At 44.1% G+C, this 21,544-nt stretch overlaps 1 protein-coding gene across 4 annotated transcripts in view; it reads left to right on the forward strand.

Annotated features, from left to right (window-relative positions):
- SUDS3 (SDS3 homolog, SIN3A corepressor complex component) overlaps positions 1–21,544 on the forward strand; it is a 213,278-nt gene that overhangs the window by 118,976 nt on the left and 72,758 nt on the right. For 3 of the 4 annotated variants that reach the window (XM_033957288.1, XM_033957287.1, XM_033957290.1), the window contains exon 8: positions 1,473–1,534. The exons of the other annotated variant lie outside the window; for it this stretch is intronic. In XM_033957288.1, the coding sequence (XP_033813179.1) occupies positions 1,473–1,534 (62 nt within the window). The remainder of the gene's footprint in view (positions 1–1,472; positions 1,535–21,544) is intronic. 4 annotated transcript variants of the gene reach the window in all.

Consider the following 21,544-nt stretch of genomic DNA (forward strand, 5'->3'; position numbering starts at 1 on the left):
CAACCCAACAAACTTTCCTGCCAAAAATCCAAATTTCTTGACCCACAGACTGCCCTGTTCTCAATCAGGTCTGTAAACTCACTATATATAAAGACTACACTGCAGACCTCACAGCATACCCTGAAGAAAGAACATAAGAACTGCTGCTGCTGGGTCAGACCAGTGATCCATCTTGCCCAGCAGTCCGCTCAAGTGGCAGCCCCCAGGCCAAAGATCAGTGTTCTAAATGAGTCCAGCCTCACCTGCGTACCTCCCAGTTTAACAAGAAACTTGTCCAGCTTAGTCTTGAAACCCTGGAGGGTGTTTTCCCCTACAACAGACTCCGGAAAGCATTCCAGCTCTCCACCACTCTGACTGAAGAAGAACTTCCTTACGTTTGTATGGAATCTATCCACTTTCAACTTTAGAGAGTGCCCTCTCGTTCTCCCTGCCTTGGAGAGTGTGAACAGTCTGTCTTTATCTACGAAGTCTATTCCCTACAGCATGATGGCATGTTCTTTCTACACAGATGCGGCAAGACCCGGAAACCTGCTACAATCAAGATTTAAGAATGCTATAATTCCTCTTTGTTGCTCAATAGTGTGATCTTACATTTCGTATTGTATTCAGTTCTGGTCTTCTTATCTCAAAAAAGGATATAGCGTCACTAGAAAAGGTTCATTCTATATATGGTTGCAGTATGGTATCAAACAAAAAGCTATATGTCCACAAGTATTCTTCTGGTGAATATTAAACTTTACCAAAGTTTGTTTGAGTCATGTAAGATTCAGCATACAAAGGTTCATCAAAATCCGTGATTATTTAACATGGATTGATCATGTAGGTAAGTATTTTGCCCCAGCGAGAAGGCCGCGAAACAGCCTGTGAGTGCTGCTGGCCCAACGCTCCTCTGCAGCAAAGTATTTATGATCGCGGTTGGCGGGGATGGGTTGGGAGATAAGGATAGAGGGTTATTGGCTGTGTAGTGGGTGCTCAAGGGTTCTGCACGAGGGATGGGAGGGAGGGAAGGATGGAAGTTGGGCAAGGGTTCTGCTACACAGGGGGATAGAGGGATAGAAAGATGCTGCAGAGGGAAGGCACAAGGGAATGGGTGAGAGGGGAGGAAAGATGTTGCACATGTGGGGGGAAAGCAAAGAGGAAGAATTGGGATGAAGGAGAGGAAGGGAGAGATGATCATGTACATGAAAAAAATAAGCCCTACCCAAAAATAAGACCTAGTGCCTTTTTTTGGGCTCCAAATGAATATAAGACACTGTCTTATTTTGGGGGAAACACAGTAGCAGCGTTTTGCTGAACGCGTGACCAACGTTATTGCAGCATAAGCCTTACTTTTTAAACTATTTTACCATAGACACAAGATGGGAGAACATCTTTTGTAAAAAGCATTTAAGTAATCCACCTGTAGATAATGTGGGTGGCAGGGAGTGGGGAAGAATAAACCATTATAACTTTTGCACCTTAATGTTGAACACCCCAGTTAAATTATCTTCTTACAGATGAACAGATCATGGAAGACCTAAGAACACTAAATAAGGTGAGATAACAAGAGTCTGAGTTGGGAATTTGAAGGTGGTTTGTTTTTTTTTTATTTGTGCATTCTTTGAAGCAAGATATATTTATACTAGTCTTATAGCCCGTTACATTAACGGGTGCTAGAATATATGTATGTGTGTCTGTCTTAATTTCTTTTTCTTTTTTTCTCTCTCTCTCTCTCTCCTTAGCCGCTTCTGTATTTCTGTCTTTCTTTCTTTCTGTCTTTTTTTTTCCTTGGCTGTCCATCACCACCCCTTGCCTGCTCCCCCTGTCCATTCTCCCTTCCTTTTACTTCCCCTGTGTCCACCACCAGCCCTTCACTGATCCCCTTATCCCTTTGTTTTACCTCGCCCCTGTCCATCAGCACCTCTTCCCCTGTCCATCCCTGCTCCCCCTGTCCAGCAGTACACCTCCCTTCCTTTTTCTGCCCCCCCTCCGTCCATCAGCATCTCTTCCCCTACCCTGCTCCCCCTATTAGCAGTACACTTCCCTTCCTTTTTCTGCCCCCCCTATCCATCAATACCTCTTCCCCTGTCCATCCCTGTTCCCCCTGTCCAGCAGTACGCCTCCCTTCCTTTTTGTGCCCCCCCCTGTCCATCAGCACCCCTTACCTCCTTTAGCATCTGCCCTCACCAGCGTCTCTCCGCGAAGCCTCGGCAGAAGGGGGAAGGGCCGTTGTGCAGGGGCGGGGTCTCTGCAACCCGGTAGAGCATTTAGCAGTGGCAGGAGGCCCCTGTTCCAGCAGGAAGTCCCCACAGGTGACAGCTCCTCATTCATTCATTCATTGCCTCTCCCTGTCCCTCCCATATCCTCTCTGCTAGGATCAAGCTCCTCTGGCTACGGGTTTGCCGGTTTTAAAGCGATCCTGCACCCTGGGGGGGGGGGGGCAATTACATTTCAGGCTGAGCTGCACCAGTGCCTTCTTTGAGCTGTTCATATCGCTGTCTGTGCCTTTGCTTTTATTTTCGGGGTACTGGGCAGTTTCACCTTGAGCGCAGCAGCAGCCACCACAGCCGGCAATCGGGGCAGTCAGCCGGCAATCGGGGCAGTGAGTATGCAGCTCAGGAGACCGGGAAGGCGTTAGCATCTGCCCTCCGCCGACAACCGCCTCAAGCCGCCGCGGCCTCCTCCTGGCAGACGCTGCTCCACACCGCCTTTCATGCGCCTTAGCGCGCATGCGCACTCTGCCGGCCACATCCCAACAGATCAGGACTCAGGGAACACGGGATAAGAGTGCGCATGCGCGCTTAGCATATTATTATTATAGATTAATGTTAATAGTGTCTAGTAATATCAAAATAGAGCAGTTGAGTTGTCTTTAGTCTAGACCCATTTGTGTTTTACAAGCAAGGAGATTTATTAAATAAGTTTTATTTCAAGTACCGTATATACTCAAATACAGGATGAGATTTTTGGGCCCAAAAATGGGGGTCTCGTCCTATATTCAGGTCATCACTCGTCCCGTCCCTCCCTGACTTGAATCAGACCTCTGATAGCCCGGGACAGGAAAGATTCCCTCCTATCTCCCAGCCCGGCCAATACAAATAATTTTTTTTACTCCCTTCTTCCATCATCCCCGTGTACCTTTTCTGTTATCTCTGGTGGTCCAGCAGTGTATGGGCAGGGCCGTGTTCTGCCCTGCTCACCTCCTTCCAGGCTTGTGGCACACAGGAGCGAGATTCTCGAGCTTCCGCACTGCCCTGCGCCTCTCGCTGAATGGCTGCCACCATGTCCCGCAAGAACTGGTGGCAGCCTTCAGCGAGAGGTGTGGGAGCTTGAGATGCTCGCTCGTGTGAGCCATGAGGCCGGAAGGAGGTGAGCAGGGCAGGAGCGTGCGGTCCTGCCCATACACCGCTGGACCACCAGGGATAATGGAAAAGTTATGCGCGGGCGGAGAGGGGGGTAAAAAAAATTATTTGTATGGGCCGGGCCAGGAGACGAGAAAGATCTCTCCTGTTCTGGCCTACCACTAGACCACCAGAGGTGGAAGAGGAGGGGTGTGACAGGATGCAGAGCCTGGCAGGGAGGGGGACAGGGTGCAGTGCAGAGTCTGGCAAGTAGTAAGGGAGGCTGGCTGCTTAGCCTGGCATAGAGGGGGCTGGCTGCATAGCCTGCTAGGGAGGGAAGGGGGTTGATTGCAGAGCTTTGCAGGGCAGGGAGGGAAGAGGGCTTGAGTGCAGTCTGACAGGGGAGGGCGTGAGGGAGAGGACACTTGGTGCAGATCCTGGCAGGGCATGACACTTGAATATTAAGCCCCGGTCTTATATTCAAGTCAACCATTTATCCTCCTTTTTTGGTGAAAAATGGGGGTCTCGTCTTATATTTGGATCAACTTATATTTGCATATATATGGTATTTGGATTTATTAGCATACAATGAAGATAACATTTTTTACTTACATTTTTAGTGCATTTTAATGCATGTAAAAGAATGCAAAACAGAAGAATAATATATTTGTAGAGCATAGAAGGCAGCCTTCCTTCACATACATTGCCCCATCACTAAATGGATAGGAGGAATACAAGCTTAGCTAACCCAGAGGTTTCAAAAATCCTGAATGGAAGAAATCAGTGTGGATCGACTGATTTTTGGAAAGAGTAGACAAAAACTAGGGGACATTCCATGAAGTTTCATTCACTTTAAAACAAAGAAAATATTTTTGTTACTCTTTGTATATACCAGGAGCAAGTGATAAAAGCAGTTAATGTAGTTGGATTAAAAAAAAAAGATTTGGACAGATTTCTGGTGATAAAGTGTATAAAACCATTATTAAGATGGACTTGGAGAAAGCCACTGCTTATTCTTAGGATTAAGTAGCATGAAATCTTGCTATTTTTTGGGACCTTACCACGTACTTGTGACCTTGTCTGGCCATTGTTGAAAGCAGGATACTGGGATAGATGGGCCTTTGGCTTGATTCAGTCAGGGAAAGAGGATGGCCCAGGTACAAAATAAGAACCTGAATATATTTAAACCATTTTGATTGTAACCACAAAGTCAGTATATCGGATATTCTCATTCTAGCTGCCTAGGTAGCTTCAAAATTCAGCACCATTCCTTTTACCTCCTGCTCACCCAAGCCAGCTTCCTCTTCAATTGGCTCTGATGGTGTCAATTATGGACCCCATGTGATATATCAAATAAGCAAGAACTAGTACTTAATTCTTTCTGCCCACCCTCTCCACCACTAACACATCTGCTCTGTCCTTAAATGTAGACTGGTTACGTGCACAAGTTCCTGAAGGTGGGCATTTGAGTCCTACTGGTAACGTGGCTATGCCCCTTCCTCTTTTTGTAAGAATGCATAGGAGATGATTACAGAAGATTATGAAGTTATGGCAGCCCATTGCCTGCTCCATGGCTGCTCAGAATTTATTTATTTACAAGCACCAGTGTATGAGAAATTCCCACCATCAGCAAATAACGATCAAAAATATATGCTGTATATACTCGAATATAAACCAAAGAGACCTTTTTCTCTCAAAAAAGGAGGAAAAAAAATGTTGACTTGAATATAAACTGAGATTAGAAATTTGGGTGATCCTGGTGAGAAATCTAAAGACTAGACATCTTTGCGATAAGTTTCAACACTAATTTTGCATTTGTACTAATAAAAATTATAAAGTTTTAAAAAATTAAGACACAGAGAACAGCACTTTGTAGAAAAGCATTGAGCAACAGTTACTGAAGTGTTTCCATGAAAATAAGACCTACCCCAAAAATAAGCCCTAGTCCCGGGATTCACCAGCAGCAACTTCAAACCCCTCCCCTGCCGCTCCCCCCCCCCCCACCACCACGCAGCCAAACCCCTGCTGACCTTCCATTCCTCCCCGCCGACCACAAGCGAGCCCTACCTTGATCCAAAGCAGCAGTAACGCAGCAAATTGAATTCCCCGACAGACAAGGCTGAAGCAGCCTGTTTAGAGTGCTGCTGGCCCGACGCTGCTTTGGATCAAGGTAAGGCTCGCTCGCGGTCGGTGGGGAGGGAGGGAAGGATGGAGGGTCAGCAAGGGTTTGGCTGTGTGATGGTGGGGGGGTATAGGGTGATCAAGGGTTCTGCACGAGAGATGGGAGGGTGGGAAGGATAGAAGCTGGGCAAATTTCTGCACAGGGGGATTGGTGGGGAGAAAAGATGCTGCACATGGGGAGAGAAAGGAAAGAGGAAGAACTGGGGTGAAGGAGAGGAAGGGAGAGATGATCATGTGCATATCCCGAAAATAAGACCTAGTGCATTTTTTGGGCCCAAAATTAATATGACACTGTCTTATTTTCGGGAAACATGGTACTAATACTACTAGCAAAATATCTGGTCCTAAACCATGGTAAATTCTTTGGGTCTGCACCATTTTCTAAAGTTTGTAAATGAATATCATAACAAAACTGTTGTCACTTCCAGAATCCATACTAAAGGTGTTTCACCTCTGCTGGTGAACCGGGTCTTGCAGAAATCCTCAGACTTTTCTCTGCACTGCTCCTCCCATTTAGCAGAGGAAAACAGTCTCCTGTAGTTTTTCATATCTGCAAATTAACCATGCAGAAGTCTTTCTACTCTGGTACTTTTTTATCATTTTGCTAAAAGTTGTCATTTTTTTCGGTGGCTTTGGTGCCTTGAGACCTCTTTGGAGGGGTTCTCTGCCTGGGAAAGGACACAGTTCCGCAGAATTGGACTGCTGCTCCACAAGGCAAGCTTCAGGTTTACTTGTGGAGCCAGCCTGCTGTGTGCCGCTTTGGGAGCTCGATGTCTGTCTCTCCCTGGGAGTGTACTTACCTCTAGACCTTGTCAGAGGTTTAAACGCAGGCTGTTCGCACCCATTGTAAGAGCCCTTGGGGTATCAGGGTGCAGGCTGTGTCGCCCCCCCCCCCCCGAGTCACGTGAAGAGATTCTGTGGACATGGAGGTTGGGGGTCTGTCAGACTGGCAGCCCAAAAATCCTGAAAATTGGACTGTTAAAAGAAAAATTTGTGGCAGATGTTCCTTTCCCTTTGCTTCAGCAGCAGCATTGACAGAGCTGCCAGGTAGGCACTTTGGAGACTGTAAGTATACCTCCATTGCTTCCTATGGGAGAATCGGGGGGGAGGGGGGAGGTCTGAAAAACTGGTTTTCAGGTCTATCACCCCTAAAAACTTTAAATTGCTGTTTTTTTACCTTTAGTTCAGTCTCCCCAAGGTGTTGCAGGTGCAAATTTCCTGGCAGTGATGGCTATCTTGGATTTTTACTGATCTATTTTTAAACTTCATTTTTCTATCTCACAACACCTCAATTAAAATCACCTGGGATGGACTCCCCCACCCCCATAGACTTGAATTCATGTGTGAATTGTGTAGCTTGGCTGCCAGAAGAGCGTCCATATATTGCATGCCACGTTATGCAAGGGGAGGGGGCGGGAGCTATGGGCCTTGCCTCCTCCGGGTCATCCAGACCTGGGGAACCTGTATAGATCTGGGAAATGGGCAGAAAATCTCTAGTGCCTGTTTTTGGTGGTGGCATGAAGCGCAGGTGTACAGAGTCTGGGGACCTCTTGCAGCCCTTGACTTGGCCTCACAGAGAGCTGATACCACCCTAGAGATGTGGCTTTTTCCTGGAATTTGTTCAGCTCATGTGGGGTGCCTTTCTTACAGACCTGACCCATGTGGTGCAGTCAGTGGATGCACCACAAATTTCTATGCCAGGTTCTTTGTTTACAGAGGCCCTTATTCAAGTCCCCAGTGCCCCTATCCTGGACCAGGACTCCCTTAACTGGCGAGCTGATATTATGGTTACTGCATCCTACCTGGATAACATTGATACCCTTGCAACACCAGTAGCCAAGTGATCTTGGAGGACCCTGATGGGGTTGATGACTTTCTGTTTGCCGACTGTTTGTCAGCCTCTGTTCACCATTTTATAGTGGGCACCATAAAGGAACTGAACTTTGAGGCTCAGCCATTCATGTCTCCATGTACCATCATGCGTCGTTCTATTACTCATCCCTTCTTTCACATCCAGATATCTCAACTCTGTTTACTGAGCAGTGGGAGACTTCTGAAAGTCTTTCAAGCTAAGACCATGGCTAAGCCTTATCCTATGGTGTCAGATTTTCAGCAGCTTTTTGTGCAGCCAAAGGTGGATTCGGCGGTTGCTCAGGTGACCAAGCAAACTCTCTTCCGAGTGAAGGCGGACTGATGCTGGAAAATTCTCAGGACCGTCGGGTGAACTTTGTCTTAAAGAGTGTTTTGACGTGGCTTCTTCAGGTATTAAGGCCACGGCAGTTACCACCTTTGTGGCATGTGCTTGTCACATTAGGTTATGTTGAGACCCTTTTACAGAGGACGACGCCTGCTCCCAGCTGGTGCTTGAGAGGGTGGATTATGTCGTTGATAACTTATATAAACTTGGGATTCTAGTCAAAGTTTCAGCTTATTCAGTCTCAGCTTGCAAAACACTCTGGATTCACTACTGGACTGGTGACTTGCCTCTAAGACGACTAAGCAGACTCTCTTTTAAGGTTCAAATACTTTTTGGGAAAGGGTTGGATGACCTTATGGCCAGTGTTTTGGACCACTGTCCTAAACCCAGTAGCCTGTTCTCATGGTGGCCAACCCAGGACCCTAGTACCTTGCCAAAACCCAAAGAGTAGCAACATTCCATGCTACCGATCCAGGGCAAGCAGCGGTTTCCCCGGTAAGAACATAAGAATAGCCTTACTGGGTCAGACCAATCGTTCATCAAGCCTAGTAGCCCGTTCTCACGGCCAATCCAGGTCACTAGTACCTGGCCAAAACCCAAGGTGTAGCAATATTTTATGCTACCGATCCAGGGCAAGCAGTGGCTTCCCTCATTTCTTTCTCAATAACAGACTATGGACTTTTCCTCCAGGAAATTGACCAAACCTTTCTTAAAACCAGCTACGCTATCCGCTCTTACCACAACCTCTGGCAATATGTTCCAGAGCTTAACTACACTTCTCCCTCCGTACTCTCTGTGATAGGGAATTAACAGAACAGCAAATACAGAAAAACCGCGAATAACTTTTTCATATTGAATAGGGTGAAACCACGAATAAGTTGGTGGGAGACCTGGCCTGTTCCTGAAGGAGAGGCTGGGAATCAGCAATTTTCTTTGTACATGCTTGGAATTGGCGATTTTTCTATGCAAGCTGATGTAATTTGGGGGGAGGAGCCAGCAAGCTAAAAACCGTGAATAATCCAAACCGCGATTGCTGAAACCACGAATACGGAGGGAGAAGTGTATTCTCTGAGCGAAAAAAAATTTCCTCCTATTGCTTTTAAAAGTATTTCCCTGTAACTTCAAGTGTCCCCTAGTCTTTGTAATTTTTGACGGAGTGAAAAATTGATCCACTTGTACCCGTTCTACACCACTCTGACTTCTCCTAGCTGTCTCTTTTCCAAGCTAAAAAGCCCTAACTTTTTTAGTCTTTCCTCATACGAGAGGATTTCCATCTCCTTTATCTTGGTTGCTCTTTTTGAACTTTTTTAGCACTACTATATCTTTCTTCAGATAAGGAGACCTGAATTGAATGCAGTACTCCAGATGAGAGCGCACCTTGGATGACCATGCATGGAATAAAGGGAGTACTAAAGGAGCACAAAGCCATCGCCGACAAACTAAACACATTTTTTGCGTCTGTATTTACCGAAGAGGATACACGCAACATACCGGAAGCTGACAGGCTATACGCAGGAATGAAGACAGGAAACAGACAGGTTTGACGGTCAGTCTAGTAGAGGTATGCAGGAAGATTGATAGGCTTAAAATCGATAAATCCCTGGGACTGAATGGCATCCATCCGAGGGTAGTCAAGGAACTGAGAGGGGCTATAGCTGAACTGCTGCAACTAATAGCCAATCTGTTGATCAAATCGGAAAGAATTCTGGAAGAGTGGACATTGGTAAATGTTATGCCGATCTTCAAGAAAGGTTCGAGGGGAGAACCAGGAAACTACAGACCAGTGAGTCTGACCTCGGTAGCGGGAAAGATGGTATAGGCGCTGATAAAGGACCGCATCATTGATCACCTTGACAGACACAATCTGATGAGGACCAGCCAGCACAGCTTCAGCAAAGGAAGATCTTGCTTGACAAACTTGCTGCACTTCTTCAACGGGGTAAACAGGCAGATAGACAAAGGTGACCCGGTCGACATTGTATATCTGGATTTTCAGAAAGCGTTCTACAAGGTTCTGCATGAACGACTACTTCAAAAAATTGTGAGCCATGGAATCAAGGGTGAAATACTCACGTGGATTAAAAACTGTCATAGTGGAAAACACCCTCCAGGGATTCAAGACAAAGTTAGACAAGTTCCTGCTGAATCGGAACGTACTTAGGTAGGGCTAGTCTCAGTTAGGGTGCTGGTCTTTGACCAGAGTGTCACCGTGTGAGCGGACTGCTGGGCAAGATGGACCACTGGTCTGACCCAGCAGTGGCAGTTCTTATGTTCTTAAACAGAGAGTGGAGTTAAATGGACAATACTCGGACTGGAAAAGCGTCATGAGTGGAATGCCGTAGGGTTCGGTGCTTGGACCCGTGCTCTTCAACATATTTATAAACGACTTGGAAATTGGTACGACGAGCGAGGTGATTAAATTTGCAGACAATACAAAGTTATTCAAAGCAGTGAAGACACAGAAGGATTGCGAAGACCTGCAACATGACATAAACACGCTCGAGAAATGGGCTGTGACATGGCAAATGAGGTTTAACGTGGATAATTGTAAGGTGATGCATGAAATAGACTTGGGAGTACTGGTAGACAGTCAATGAAGCCGTCTGCGCAATATGCTGCAGTGGCGGAAAGGGCAAATGGAATGCTAGAAATGATTAAGAAGGGAATCACAAACAGATCGGAGAAGGTTATCGTGCCGCTGTACCGGGCCATGGTACACCCCCACCTGGAATATTATGTCCAGTACTGGTTGCTGTAGATGAAGGACATAGTACTACTCGAAAGGGTCCAGAGAAGAGCGACTAAAATGGTTATGAGGCTGGAGGAGTTGCCTTTCAGCGAGAGATTAGAGAAACTGGGCCTCTTCTCCCTTGAAAAGAGGAGGCTGAGAGGAGACATCGAAACATTCAAGATAATGAAGGGAATAGACTTAGTAAACATAGAAACATAGAAAGATGACGGCAGAAAAGGGCTACAGCCCATCAAGTCTGCCCACTCTTCTGACCCACCCCATCAAGTCTGAGTGCTAATGACCCAGTATCGACCCCCGTAGGGATCCCACGTGGACAGGTTGTTCACCCTTTCTAAGGTAGAGAGAACGAGAGGGCACTCTCTAAAGTTGAAAGGGGATAGATTCCATACAAATGTAAGGAAGTTCTTCTTCACCCAGAGGGTGGTAGAAAACTAGAATGCTCTTCCGGAGGCTTTTATAGGAGAAAACATCCTCCAGGGATTCAAGACAAAGTTAGACAAGTTCCTGCTAAACCAGAATGTATGCAAGTAAGGCTAGACTCAGGGCACTGGTCTTTGACCTAAAGGCCACCACGTGAGCAGACTGCTGGGCACGATGGACCACTGGTCTGACCCAGCAACAAAATTCTTATGTTCTTATGATACAGGAGCATTATAACATTCTTAGTCTTGTTAACCATCCCATTTAAAACAATTCCTAACATCCTGTTTGCTTTTTTGGCTGCTGCCACACATTGGGCTGAAGGTTTCATCGTATTGTTTACGATGACACCCAGATCCTTTCCTCAGGCGCTAACCCCCCAAGACCCAAGTGATCCATGCAGTCTGCCCAAACATACATGCTCCATAAATTAGTTTAAATGATCCTTTTTCTTAGATATTTCTGGACCAGAAACCCATAGCCCTTCCCAATAAAATTAGTTCCATCTACTGGAGTCTCCATCAGAGCTCACTCCAGCCCATCTTAATCATCCCAGTCATTGAAACCAGAAGACAGACCATGCAAGCCTGCCCATTTAATGGCCTTAGTTCCTTCAGTTTATACCCATTATTTTCTGATTAGAGATCCTCTGTGTTCACCCCATGCTTGTTTGAACTCGGTCACCATTTTCTTTTTCACTACCTCGGGAGCGCATTCCACGAATCAACCACCCTCTCCTTAAAGAAGAATGTCCTAACATTACTCTTGAATCTACCACCCCTCAACCTCATATTATGCCCTCTGGTTTTACCATTTTACATTACATTACATTGGTGTCTGCTATCCTGCAAATATCTTTCAGTTCTAGGTGGTTTACAACAAGAGTTGGCCTGGGCATTTCCAGGGAGAATACATGGTTAATAGATGTAGTATGTGTCGGGATCTGTGGAGGTTCGATCAGGTTTAGTTAGATCATTTGACAAATTTCTTGAATAGAAAAGTTTTTAAGTTCTTTCCTGAATGTTTTGTAGTTGGGCATCATAGTCAGCAGATTGGAGAGGTGGTGGTCTAGTTTCGCTGCTCTGGTGGCTAATAGTCCATCATATATTTTTTTGCTTTGTATACCTTTGGGGGGGGTAAAGTGTGCATAAGTTCTCTTTGGTCTGGATGTGTTTTTCCTGATTAGGCGGTTGCTCAGATAGCTTGGTCCATTTCCATTGAGGGCTTTGAATAGGGTGCAGTAGAATTTGTATTGTTTGCGTGCTTGTACTGGGAGCCAGTGTGAATCTCGGAAAGTGATGGTAATGTGGTCATATTTTTTCAGGGAGTAAATCAGTGTAAGAGCTGTATTTTGGACTGTTTGTAATTGTTTTAGCATGTTGGTTGGGCATGACAGGTATAAGTTGTTATAATAGTCCAGGAGTCCTAGGATTAGCGCTTGCACCAAGAGTTTGAATTGTTCGTTCTTGAAGTATTTTCGGATTTGACTTAGGTTACGCATGGTTGCGATGCCTGATTCTATTCAACTTATTCATAAGAGATATGACCCAAGGACTTAGAGGAAAGGTATCAATGTTCGCCGACGACACCAAACTTTGCAACATAGTAGGTAAAAGCATTTTGCCTGATAATATGACGCAAGATCTACTACTGCTTGAACGGTGGTCGGCAACATGGCAACTAGGCTTCAATGCTAAAAAGTGTAAGGTAATGCACCTGGGTAAGAAAAACCCGCACAGAACTTACATACTAAATGGTGAGACCTTGGCCAGGACCACGATGGAACGTGATCTAGGGGTGATCATTAGTGATGACATGAAGGTTGCAAATCAAGTGGAGAAAGCTACCTCCAAGGCAAGGCAAATGATGGGTTGTATCCGTAGAGGTTTTGTCAGCAGGAGACCTGAAGTTATGATGCCGCTGTACAGGTCCATGGTGAGGCCTCACTTGGAGTATTGCGTTCAATTCTGGAGACCACACTACCGGAAGGATGTGCAGAGAATCGAGTCGGTTCAGCGAATGGCCACAAAGATGGTCTGGGGGCTCAAGGATCTCACGTATGAAGAAAGACTGAATAAACTGAGGCTGTACTCACTTGAGGAACGAAGAGAGAGGGGTGACATGATTGAAACATTTAAGTACATCACGGGCCGTATCGAGTCGGAAGAAGATATCTTCTACCTCATGGGACCCTCGACCACCAGGGGGCATCCGCTGAAAATCAGGGGAGGGAAGTTCCATAGTGACTCCAGAAAATACTTCTTCACTGAAAGAGTGGTGGATCATTGGAACAAACTCCCACTGCAGGTGATTGAGGCCAACAGCGTGTCGGACTTTAAGAGAAGATGGGATATTCACAGGGGATCCCTAGGGGAGTGAAACCAGAGGGCGGGTATTTGGAATGGGCAGACTTGGTGGGCTATAGCCCTTTTCTGCCGTCTTTTTCTATGTTTCTATGTTTTGCTTATTTGAAGTTGCATGGTGCAGCCTTTGTCTATCATTATTCCCAACAGTTTTAGGTTGGGCTGCTTAGGTTTGTTATGGTTGGGGATTTGTTTTTTTCTAAAAGTAAGAAGTTGGCTTTATCTTGATTCAGCTTTAGTTTGTGGTCTCTCATCCATTTTGATACTGTTTCTAGTGCAATGTGTAGTTTGTTCGTTGTGTTGGGGTTGGTTTGGTCGAAAGGCAGGAGGATGGTAATGTCATCTGCATAGCTGTATGAAGTTATGCCTATTTCATATAAGCATGTGCTAAGTGTGGCGATGTAAAGGTTGAAGAGTGTTGGAGATAGTGGGGAACCTTGGGGGACTCCACAGGGATTGTTCCAGGATTCTGACTGTTCCTTGTTTGCTTTAACTCTGTATTTTCTTGAGCGGAGGAATCTTTCAAACCAATTTTAGACTGCCTGTGATTCCTATTGCCTCTAGTGTTTGTAATAGGATGTTGTGATCTACTAGGTCAAATGCCACTGTGAAATCGAGTTGTATGAGTTGCATTTTTTTGCCATTACTTAGGTGTTGTTTGGCTGTGTCTAGGAGGGAGACCAGTAATGTTTCTGTGCTGTAGTTGCCTCTGAAGTCTGATTGTGAGGAGTGGAGTATGTTGTGGTTTTGTAAGTATTTGGTGAGGATTTTGCTACGATGCCTTCCATTAGCTTGACGTAAAGCGGTATGGAGGCTATAGGTCTGTAATTTTCCTTTCTCTGGAATAGATTATGTTCTACATTAATATATTTGAAGTATTTGAATGTCTGAATTGTATCTCCCCTGTCCCTCCTTTCCTCTAGGGTATACATATTCAATGCTTCCAGTCTCTCCTCATACGTCTTCTGGCACAAACCTCCTACCATTTTTGTCGCCTTCCTTTGGACCTCTTCATATCTGGCGAAGGACATAAAAAGACTTGGTCTCCAAAATTGAACACAATACTCCAAGTGGGACCTCACCATCAATCTGTATAGGGGCATCAACATCTTCTTTCTTTTACTGGTCATGCCTCTCTCTAGACATCCTAGCATCCTTCTGGCAACAACCACCGTCTTGTCACACTGTTTCTTCATCTTAAGATCTTCAGACATTATCACCCTAAGGTCCTTCTCCCCTTCCATGCATATCAGCCTCTCACCTCCCTGCACATACGGCTCCTTCCGATTTCTAAACCCCAAATGCATTACTCTGCACTTCTTTGCATAGAATTTTAGTTGCCAGATTTTAGACTGTTCTTCTAATTTTTGCAGATCCTTTTCCACTCCCTCCTCGGTGTTTACTCTGTTACAAATCTTGGTATCATCCGCAAAAAAGCAAATTTCCTTCTAGCCCTCCGGCAATGTCGCTCACAAACATATTGAACAAGATCTAAATACACTACATCAACTGGCTCATCTTTTTCAATAATGTTTATTCACATCTTTAAAGAAGTCAAGCAAATGGTGAGGCAAGATTTCCTTTGGCTGAACCCATGCTGACCCCGTCTCATTAAATCATGTTTGTCTACGTATTCCACAATTTCATTTTTTATAATTGTTGCCACCATTTTGCCCCGCACTGAAGTCAGGCTTAGCGGTCTGTAATTCCCAGATCTCCCCTGGAGCCCTTTTTAAAAATTGGCATAACATAGGCCACCCGCCAATCTTCAGGTACTACAGACGATTTTAGCAACAGGTTACAGATCACTAACAGCAGGTCAACAATTTCATGTTTGAGTTCTTTTAGTTTCCTGGGCTATATACCATCCAGTCCAGGCGATTTAGCACTTATGTCTTTCTGAATAACAGACTATGGACTTTTCCTCCATGAAATTGTCCAAACCTTTCTTAAAACTTGCTACGCTATCTGCTCATACCACAACCTCTAGCAATGTTAACAATTTTTTTTTGACAGTCGCAGTGGTGTTCACTATGAATTTCTGCCAAACAAAACTACTATCTGAAAGTGTTGAAATGACTCCATGAGAGAATCAGGAGGAAGCGGCCTGAGCTTTGGAGGGAGCAGTCTTGGTTCCTGCATCATGACGTTTCCGCTCACACTACCATCAGAATTCATTAATTTTGTGCAAAAAATGCAATGACAGTTCTTACCCAGCCACCTTACTCTCCTGACTTGGCCCATGCTGACTTCCTGTTTCCATGCTGAAAAGAATGCAATTCAACACATTGAAGACATAAATCAAAATTTTGACGCAGCAACTTTTGGTGATTCCTGAAGATGCATTTAACGACTTTGGGAAAAGTGTATACATAGGGAAGGGGAGTACTTTGAAGGGGACCCAATGGAATAAGTTGTAAGATTGCTTAATACATTTTTATAAAATCAGTCCTGGAACTTTTTGAATAGACCTCGTATAAGCTTTTCCGTGACCCCTTCAAGAATCTCAGAGTGCTTCCTAGTCTATGCTGCTCTCTGATCCCTTTCTTCAGTTTGCGGATCAGACCTTGAGTTTGTTTATTTATGTTTTACTCGTATTTATTGGAAAAGGTGAGCATTGAACATTACAGTTATAAAGAACCCAGTATATCTGACTATAATATCAAAGAAGAAAAAAGGCAATGCAAATAGGTATAGCCTCAGTATCAAATTTCAACATTTCCAGATTTTCCATTTTCTTCCAGTTCCAACCCTGACCACCCAAAAATCTCTTCATAATTCCCCTGCATGCTCCCAACAAATATAGACTGAAATTTATGAGAATTCAGTACTCTGCTTCTAGCAACATGTGGCATAGAATTCCAAAAAGGCTCCCAAGTCTGCTGAAATAATTGTCTTTTAAATGAAGTCAGAGTGAACCTCTTGTCTTTCCAAGGTCAGTAGAGCTATCATATGGGTGCTCCAGGTAAGCAAAATCACTCTCTTCCCCACTGTTGCCACCTTATGATGGAATCTTTGGAATCCCTCATGAACAAGTTGTGTCCCACCAGGAGAGCCAAACCAGAAAACTCGGTACTCCACCAGTCCACAGTCCCAGTGTTGATGAATAAACACCATTATAGCCGACCAAAAGGCCCGAACCAAAGGGCACTGCCAAAACACGTGTCCCTTATGACACTTAGGGCAAGAGTTATCAGCTCTGTAGGAGGCCATTATAAGCTTGGCGAAATGAGATGTACAGGTGCAATAGAAATTTATATTATATTTCCCACAGAAGTGAGTCATCCAAAATTCCACAGGAATAAGCAGCATAAGATCAGAGAAGAGGCTCTGGGAGGTCACATTGGAAATCCTCATTCCAGGTTTCTACCGGCAGCTGATAGAATATCGGGATTGCTGCCTGCTGGATAGCTGCATAATGGCGTCAAAGAGGTACTTTGCCAAAGATACCAAGGAAGTAAAAGGATAATAAATACTTGCTTCTCCTCGGTCAAATGCACTGATGACAGTGAGCTCAGATAGTGATGCAGCTGATAGGCAAAGATGTCCTTATCACTGAGACGAAATTCTTGTTGCAGATCCAGAAAGGATTTGAGAGTCCTCACCTGATGTCAAAACATAACACAGATAATGAATACCCCCAGTTCTCCCAGTCCAAGAAGCTCTTATTGTCCATACCTGGCAAAAAATCCAGGTTATCCCTTATTAGCGGAGTTATAGTTGGGGACAAGTTCAAATAGCAGCAAGTCCACTGTCATGTATTGCTTAGGGGTGTGCATCAAAATACAGTCTTTGAGATGCACTGGTAACTGAGCTAGAGATACATGTAATACTACCCTGAAATGCAATGTGGAGTACAACTGCGTCTCCACCTCAGTGAGAGAAAACAGAAGAATTGTGATACTAATCATTGATATGTCTCTTATGACTAGCTAACATCAAGAGCCTAACATTCAATAAACCAAGCCCCCCCCCCCCTTGTCTCTTGGCAACATCGCTTTAAATATAAGAAGTTTGGGGGGGGTTTTACCGCGCTACAGGAATTTCTGAATGATTCTATTCAAATAGATCTCATCCTTGCACCATAGGGACACAGGTAACATTTGAAGTGATATAACCACCCCCGGGGCTATCATCATATTGTACAAATGAACTCGACCTAAGAGTGAAATTGGAAGAGAGTCACAAGGTCAGTTTTATGAGAGGTGTCCGGTGGAAGGGGCATCATATTCATGTGATGTAGCTCAGTGAGCTTGTCTGGAATCAGGATGCCCAAATATTTTAGGCATCCCCAGCCCACTTCAAAGGAAAACTACCCCACCAATTCTCACGGATCTGGGCTTGCACTGGGAGAACCAAGGACTTCTGGGTATTCTAAAACTGGATAGAGTCCCGTAGTTAAAGGCCATTCCTTTTTTTAATTCTTTATTTAATAATTTTAACACAATAATTTCAATACAGCACACAGTTAACATTAAATATAGTTCATAAGAATAATGCATCTTATCAATAATACAGTTAAAACAATCCCATTCCCTATCTCGCCTACCCCCCTTTCCATGAGACCTGGTTTCCAAAACCATAGGAGTAAAATAATTCTTTCATAGAGCTTCTTTTTCCAATTTGATATATCATAAAATTTTGCCCATTGATTAGTTAAAAGGGCCAAGAGTCTATTTTTCACACACTATTCCTAAGCGTTCCCTCACATCCCTTAATGTAGGTACATTTAACATACACCATTTCTGAGCTAGTGTCAATCTGGCAGCTATAAATGCCAAGTCCAAAAGTTTAGATTGAGAAAGTGTTAAGCCTTCTGTTCTTACTCCCAACAATGCCCTTTCAGCATTCAGCTTAAATGGAGTCTGAATTAATCTACTTACATATTCAAATATTTGCTCCCAAAACTTCTGGACCCTTTGACATTCCCACCACATGTGATAAAATGTACCTCTGACCACATCCTTTCCAACAAGTAGCGTACCAATGTACTAGGAGTTTAATAGTATTTTCCACCAAGGTAGCAGCCCTGGCTGTCTGGAAAAGATGTGATACAATTACCCCCTACTCATCTATGGACCAATCCTTCCCCAAGTCTTTTTCCCATGCTTTCATATATGATGTTTTAGTTACTTTATCTTCGTTTATTATTTTATATAACCAGGAAAAACACCCTTTTACTACTGGTTCTCCTAACCCTTTTCCAAATTCAGATTTTTTTTTAAATTCCATTACTCTTCGCCTTATATGTCTATATATAGTTTTTTTATCTGTAAATAAGGGAAAAGATCTCTCGCCTTCTAATTGATATTGATGCTGAATATCTAGAAAAGCTTTTACCTCCCCTTCAACTAGTTGACCAAAACATGCTAACCCTTTTACCTCCCAGTTCTTAAAAATTTCCCCCTCCCTGCCTGGTATAAAATCTTGTACATATAATATAGGAGAGAAAAAAAATACCTTTTTCTCTACCTAATAGTTTTTTCCTAACTTTTCCAGGTTTTCAAAGAACATTTACTGTTAAAGGCCATTCCAAGTAGATTATCCAAGGAATACTCGGGGTCTGTGAAGATACAAAGACCTCATGAATAGAGTCCTCTGACCGGATTGTACATAGAAAGGGTTCTAATACCAGCAAGAATAAAAGAGGAGAGAGCGGGCCCACCTGTATGGGAAAGTCGGTGTAAAGGAGCCATTGACCAGCATTGTTTGTTTTATTTATTTAAATTCATATTCTGCTTAAAACCTAAGTGGATTGCATTAAAACAAACATCAAATATAACACATAATTTTCATAACAATTTTCATAACAAACTACATCAGCTACCAACACATCACTCCTTCTTTCAATTATCTAAGTACAGAAGTCTCTCAAAATATTTCACTCTAAAACAGGAGTGCTCACTTTTTTGGCTTGCGAGCTACATTTAAAATGAATTGGGATTGTTATCTTTTTGGGTGGCTTTTGGGGGTTCTATCCTATAAAAATTGAGTTATTTTCTATTTTATCGATTTTATATTGCTATACCTTTTAATTTTGTAATTAAACAGTATAACAAGCTATTAGACCTATTTTCAACTTTCATGCTTAAAAATAAATTCAGTTACTGCTCTCTCCCTGACCCCCCAAACAAAACATCATAGATTTCATGAGAAATTTGTGATCACTTTAAATCTCACTTATCTTCTACATCAGGGAAATGTCATAAGCCTAAACATTTAAGTCAATCTTTTAAAATTAAAAAAAATATAGTGATAATTTTCTTGTATACTTCGCATTACATATTATGGTCGCTGTCAGTACAAAAAATAGCAGTTTGGCTTATATGGACATTCTTCCTAAATGTACCATTCAGCATTCAATTCCATTCTTGCTTTGGTTCTTCTGAGTACTATTCTTAATCTTGCTTATTTTAATTAATTAATGTTAGCCTTTTAGGGGAATTATTAACGTTTCTAGTGCAATACAGTAGGTGTCATTGTAGATAGTAGGGCATCCTCCCCATGTGAGCTGTATCAATGGAATCCATTCCAGGTTTTTAACTGTTCCTCCTCCTCCAAAAGGCTCTGCTGCTCCCTTCAGTTTTTTCCTTCTGCACGTGGGCCAGAAGGTGTCTTTTTCATCTGCTCTGTATAATTTCTTTATTATTTTCTGTATTTTTTCACTGGTTTTGCAGCTTTTGGTGCCCCAGAGCTTCCCAGTGCAGGGGAATGCTCTGCCTGTAAGGAGAAGCAGCCCACTTGGGTCTGCAGCCATCAGGTTAATCCCTTGGGGACCTTTTTGGCCAGCAGCAGAAAGCTTTATGAAGCTCAGGGTATGTATCCCTAGTAGCTTAGCTTGCCTACTGAATCACAGGAGCTTGAGGGCAGGCTGTTAGACATCCTCAGGGAGCTCATCGGGGCTCTTCAGGGTGCTAGCTGCATTTTCGCCTCGCCCTCCTTCATTTGTGTGGTTCTGTGGAGTTGAGGATGAGTCTTACTTCAGTCTGACTGGCATCCTGAAGATCTTTGCATTTGGAGGACTGGCTGATTGAATCAGGGAATCTTCTCCCAGATCCAGCTACTACTTAGAGCTGAGGCAGCTGCAGCACCTTCAGAGCATATCACAGCGAGTAAGACTATTACACAGCCTAATGACAAAATAGGGGGGGGATGTCTGAAAGAGCTGTTTTTTGAAGGTGTCTGCTACATCTTCTAGGGTCTCCCATCTCTAAAATACTGCTTTTTGAGTGTTTTGCTTTTAGTTAAGGCATTTTTGAGCTGTGCTGTGGTGCCAAATGTTACCACTTTAGTCATCTTGGATTTCCTGATTTCCCCCCCCCCCCAAAAAAAAAAAAAAAAATTCTCCAGATTTTTCAAATCAGTTATTTTTCCTTCAAAACTGGCAGAAATGGAGTCCTCAAGCTCTTTTTTTACCCCTAATTCATGCTAGTTTTTCGCTGAATGGCCACTGGAAGTGTGCCCTTGTGCCACACAGCATGTGAAGGGAAGGTGAGAGTATTGGGCTTAGTCTCCCTTTTGATCTCTATGGCTGAGAAACTTCTAGGAGGCCTGCTTACCGAGAGAAAATACCTCCAGGAGCACCAGAACAATGGCATACCTAAACTTAAGAGCATGGAAGCTACGGAACCAAAGAGACTTAAGGTGGAGTTACCTAAAGGGGGACTTAGTGATGCCTACCGTATTTCCCCCAAAATAAGACAGTGTCTTACATTAATTTTGGGCCCAAAAAACACACTAGGTCTTATTTTGGGGGTATGTATATGATCATCTCTTCCTTCTCTCCTTAACCACAATCCTTCCTCTTTCCTTTCTCTCCCCTACATGTGCAGCATCTTTTCTCCCATCTCCTTGTGCAGCAGAAGTTTGCCCAGCTTCTATCCTTCCCTCCCATCCCTCGTGCAGCAGAGGTTTGCCCAGCTTCTATCCTTCCTTCCTTCCTTCCTTCCTTCCCTCCCATCCCTCGTGCAGCAGAGGTTTGCCCAGCTTCTTTCCTTCCTTTCCTCCCATTCCTTGTGCAGCATAACCCTTGAGCACCCGCCTCCACTGCACAGCCGAACCCCCGCCGACCCTCCATCCTTCCCTCCCCACCAACCGCGAGCAAGCCCTATCTTGATCCAAAGCAGTGTTGGGCCGGCAGCACTCTAAACAGGCTACTTCAGCCTTGTCTGTCGAGGAATTCAATCTGCCGCATTATTGATGATGTCATCAGTAATGCGGCAGAGTGAAGGATGGAGAGTCAGCAGGGGTTCAGTTGTGCGGTGGGGGGGAGGGGTAGCAGGTTGAAGAGTTGCCAGCGAATCCCGGGATT

Source organism: Geotrypetes seraphini, chromosome 8 (genome assembly GCF_902459505.1).
Source record: "Geotrypetes seraphini chromosome 8, aGeoSer1.1, whole genome shotgun sequence".
Taxonomy (NCBI): Eukaryota; Metazoa; Chordata; class Amphibia; order Gymnophiona; family Dermophiidae; genus Geotrypetes; species Geotrypetes seraphini.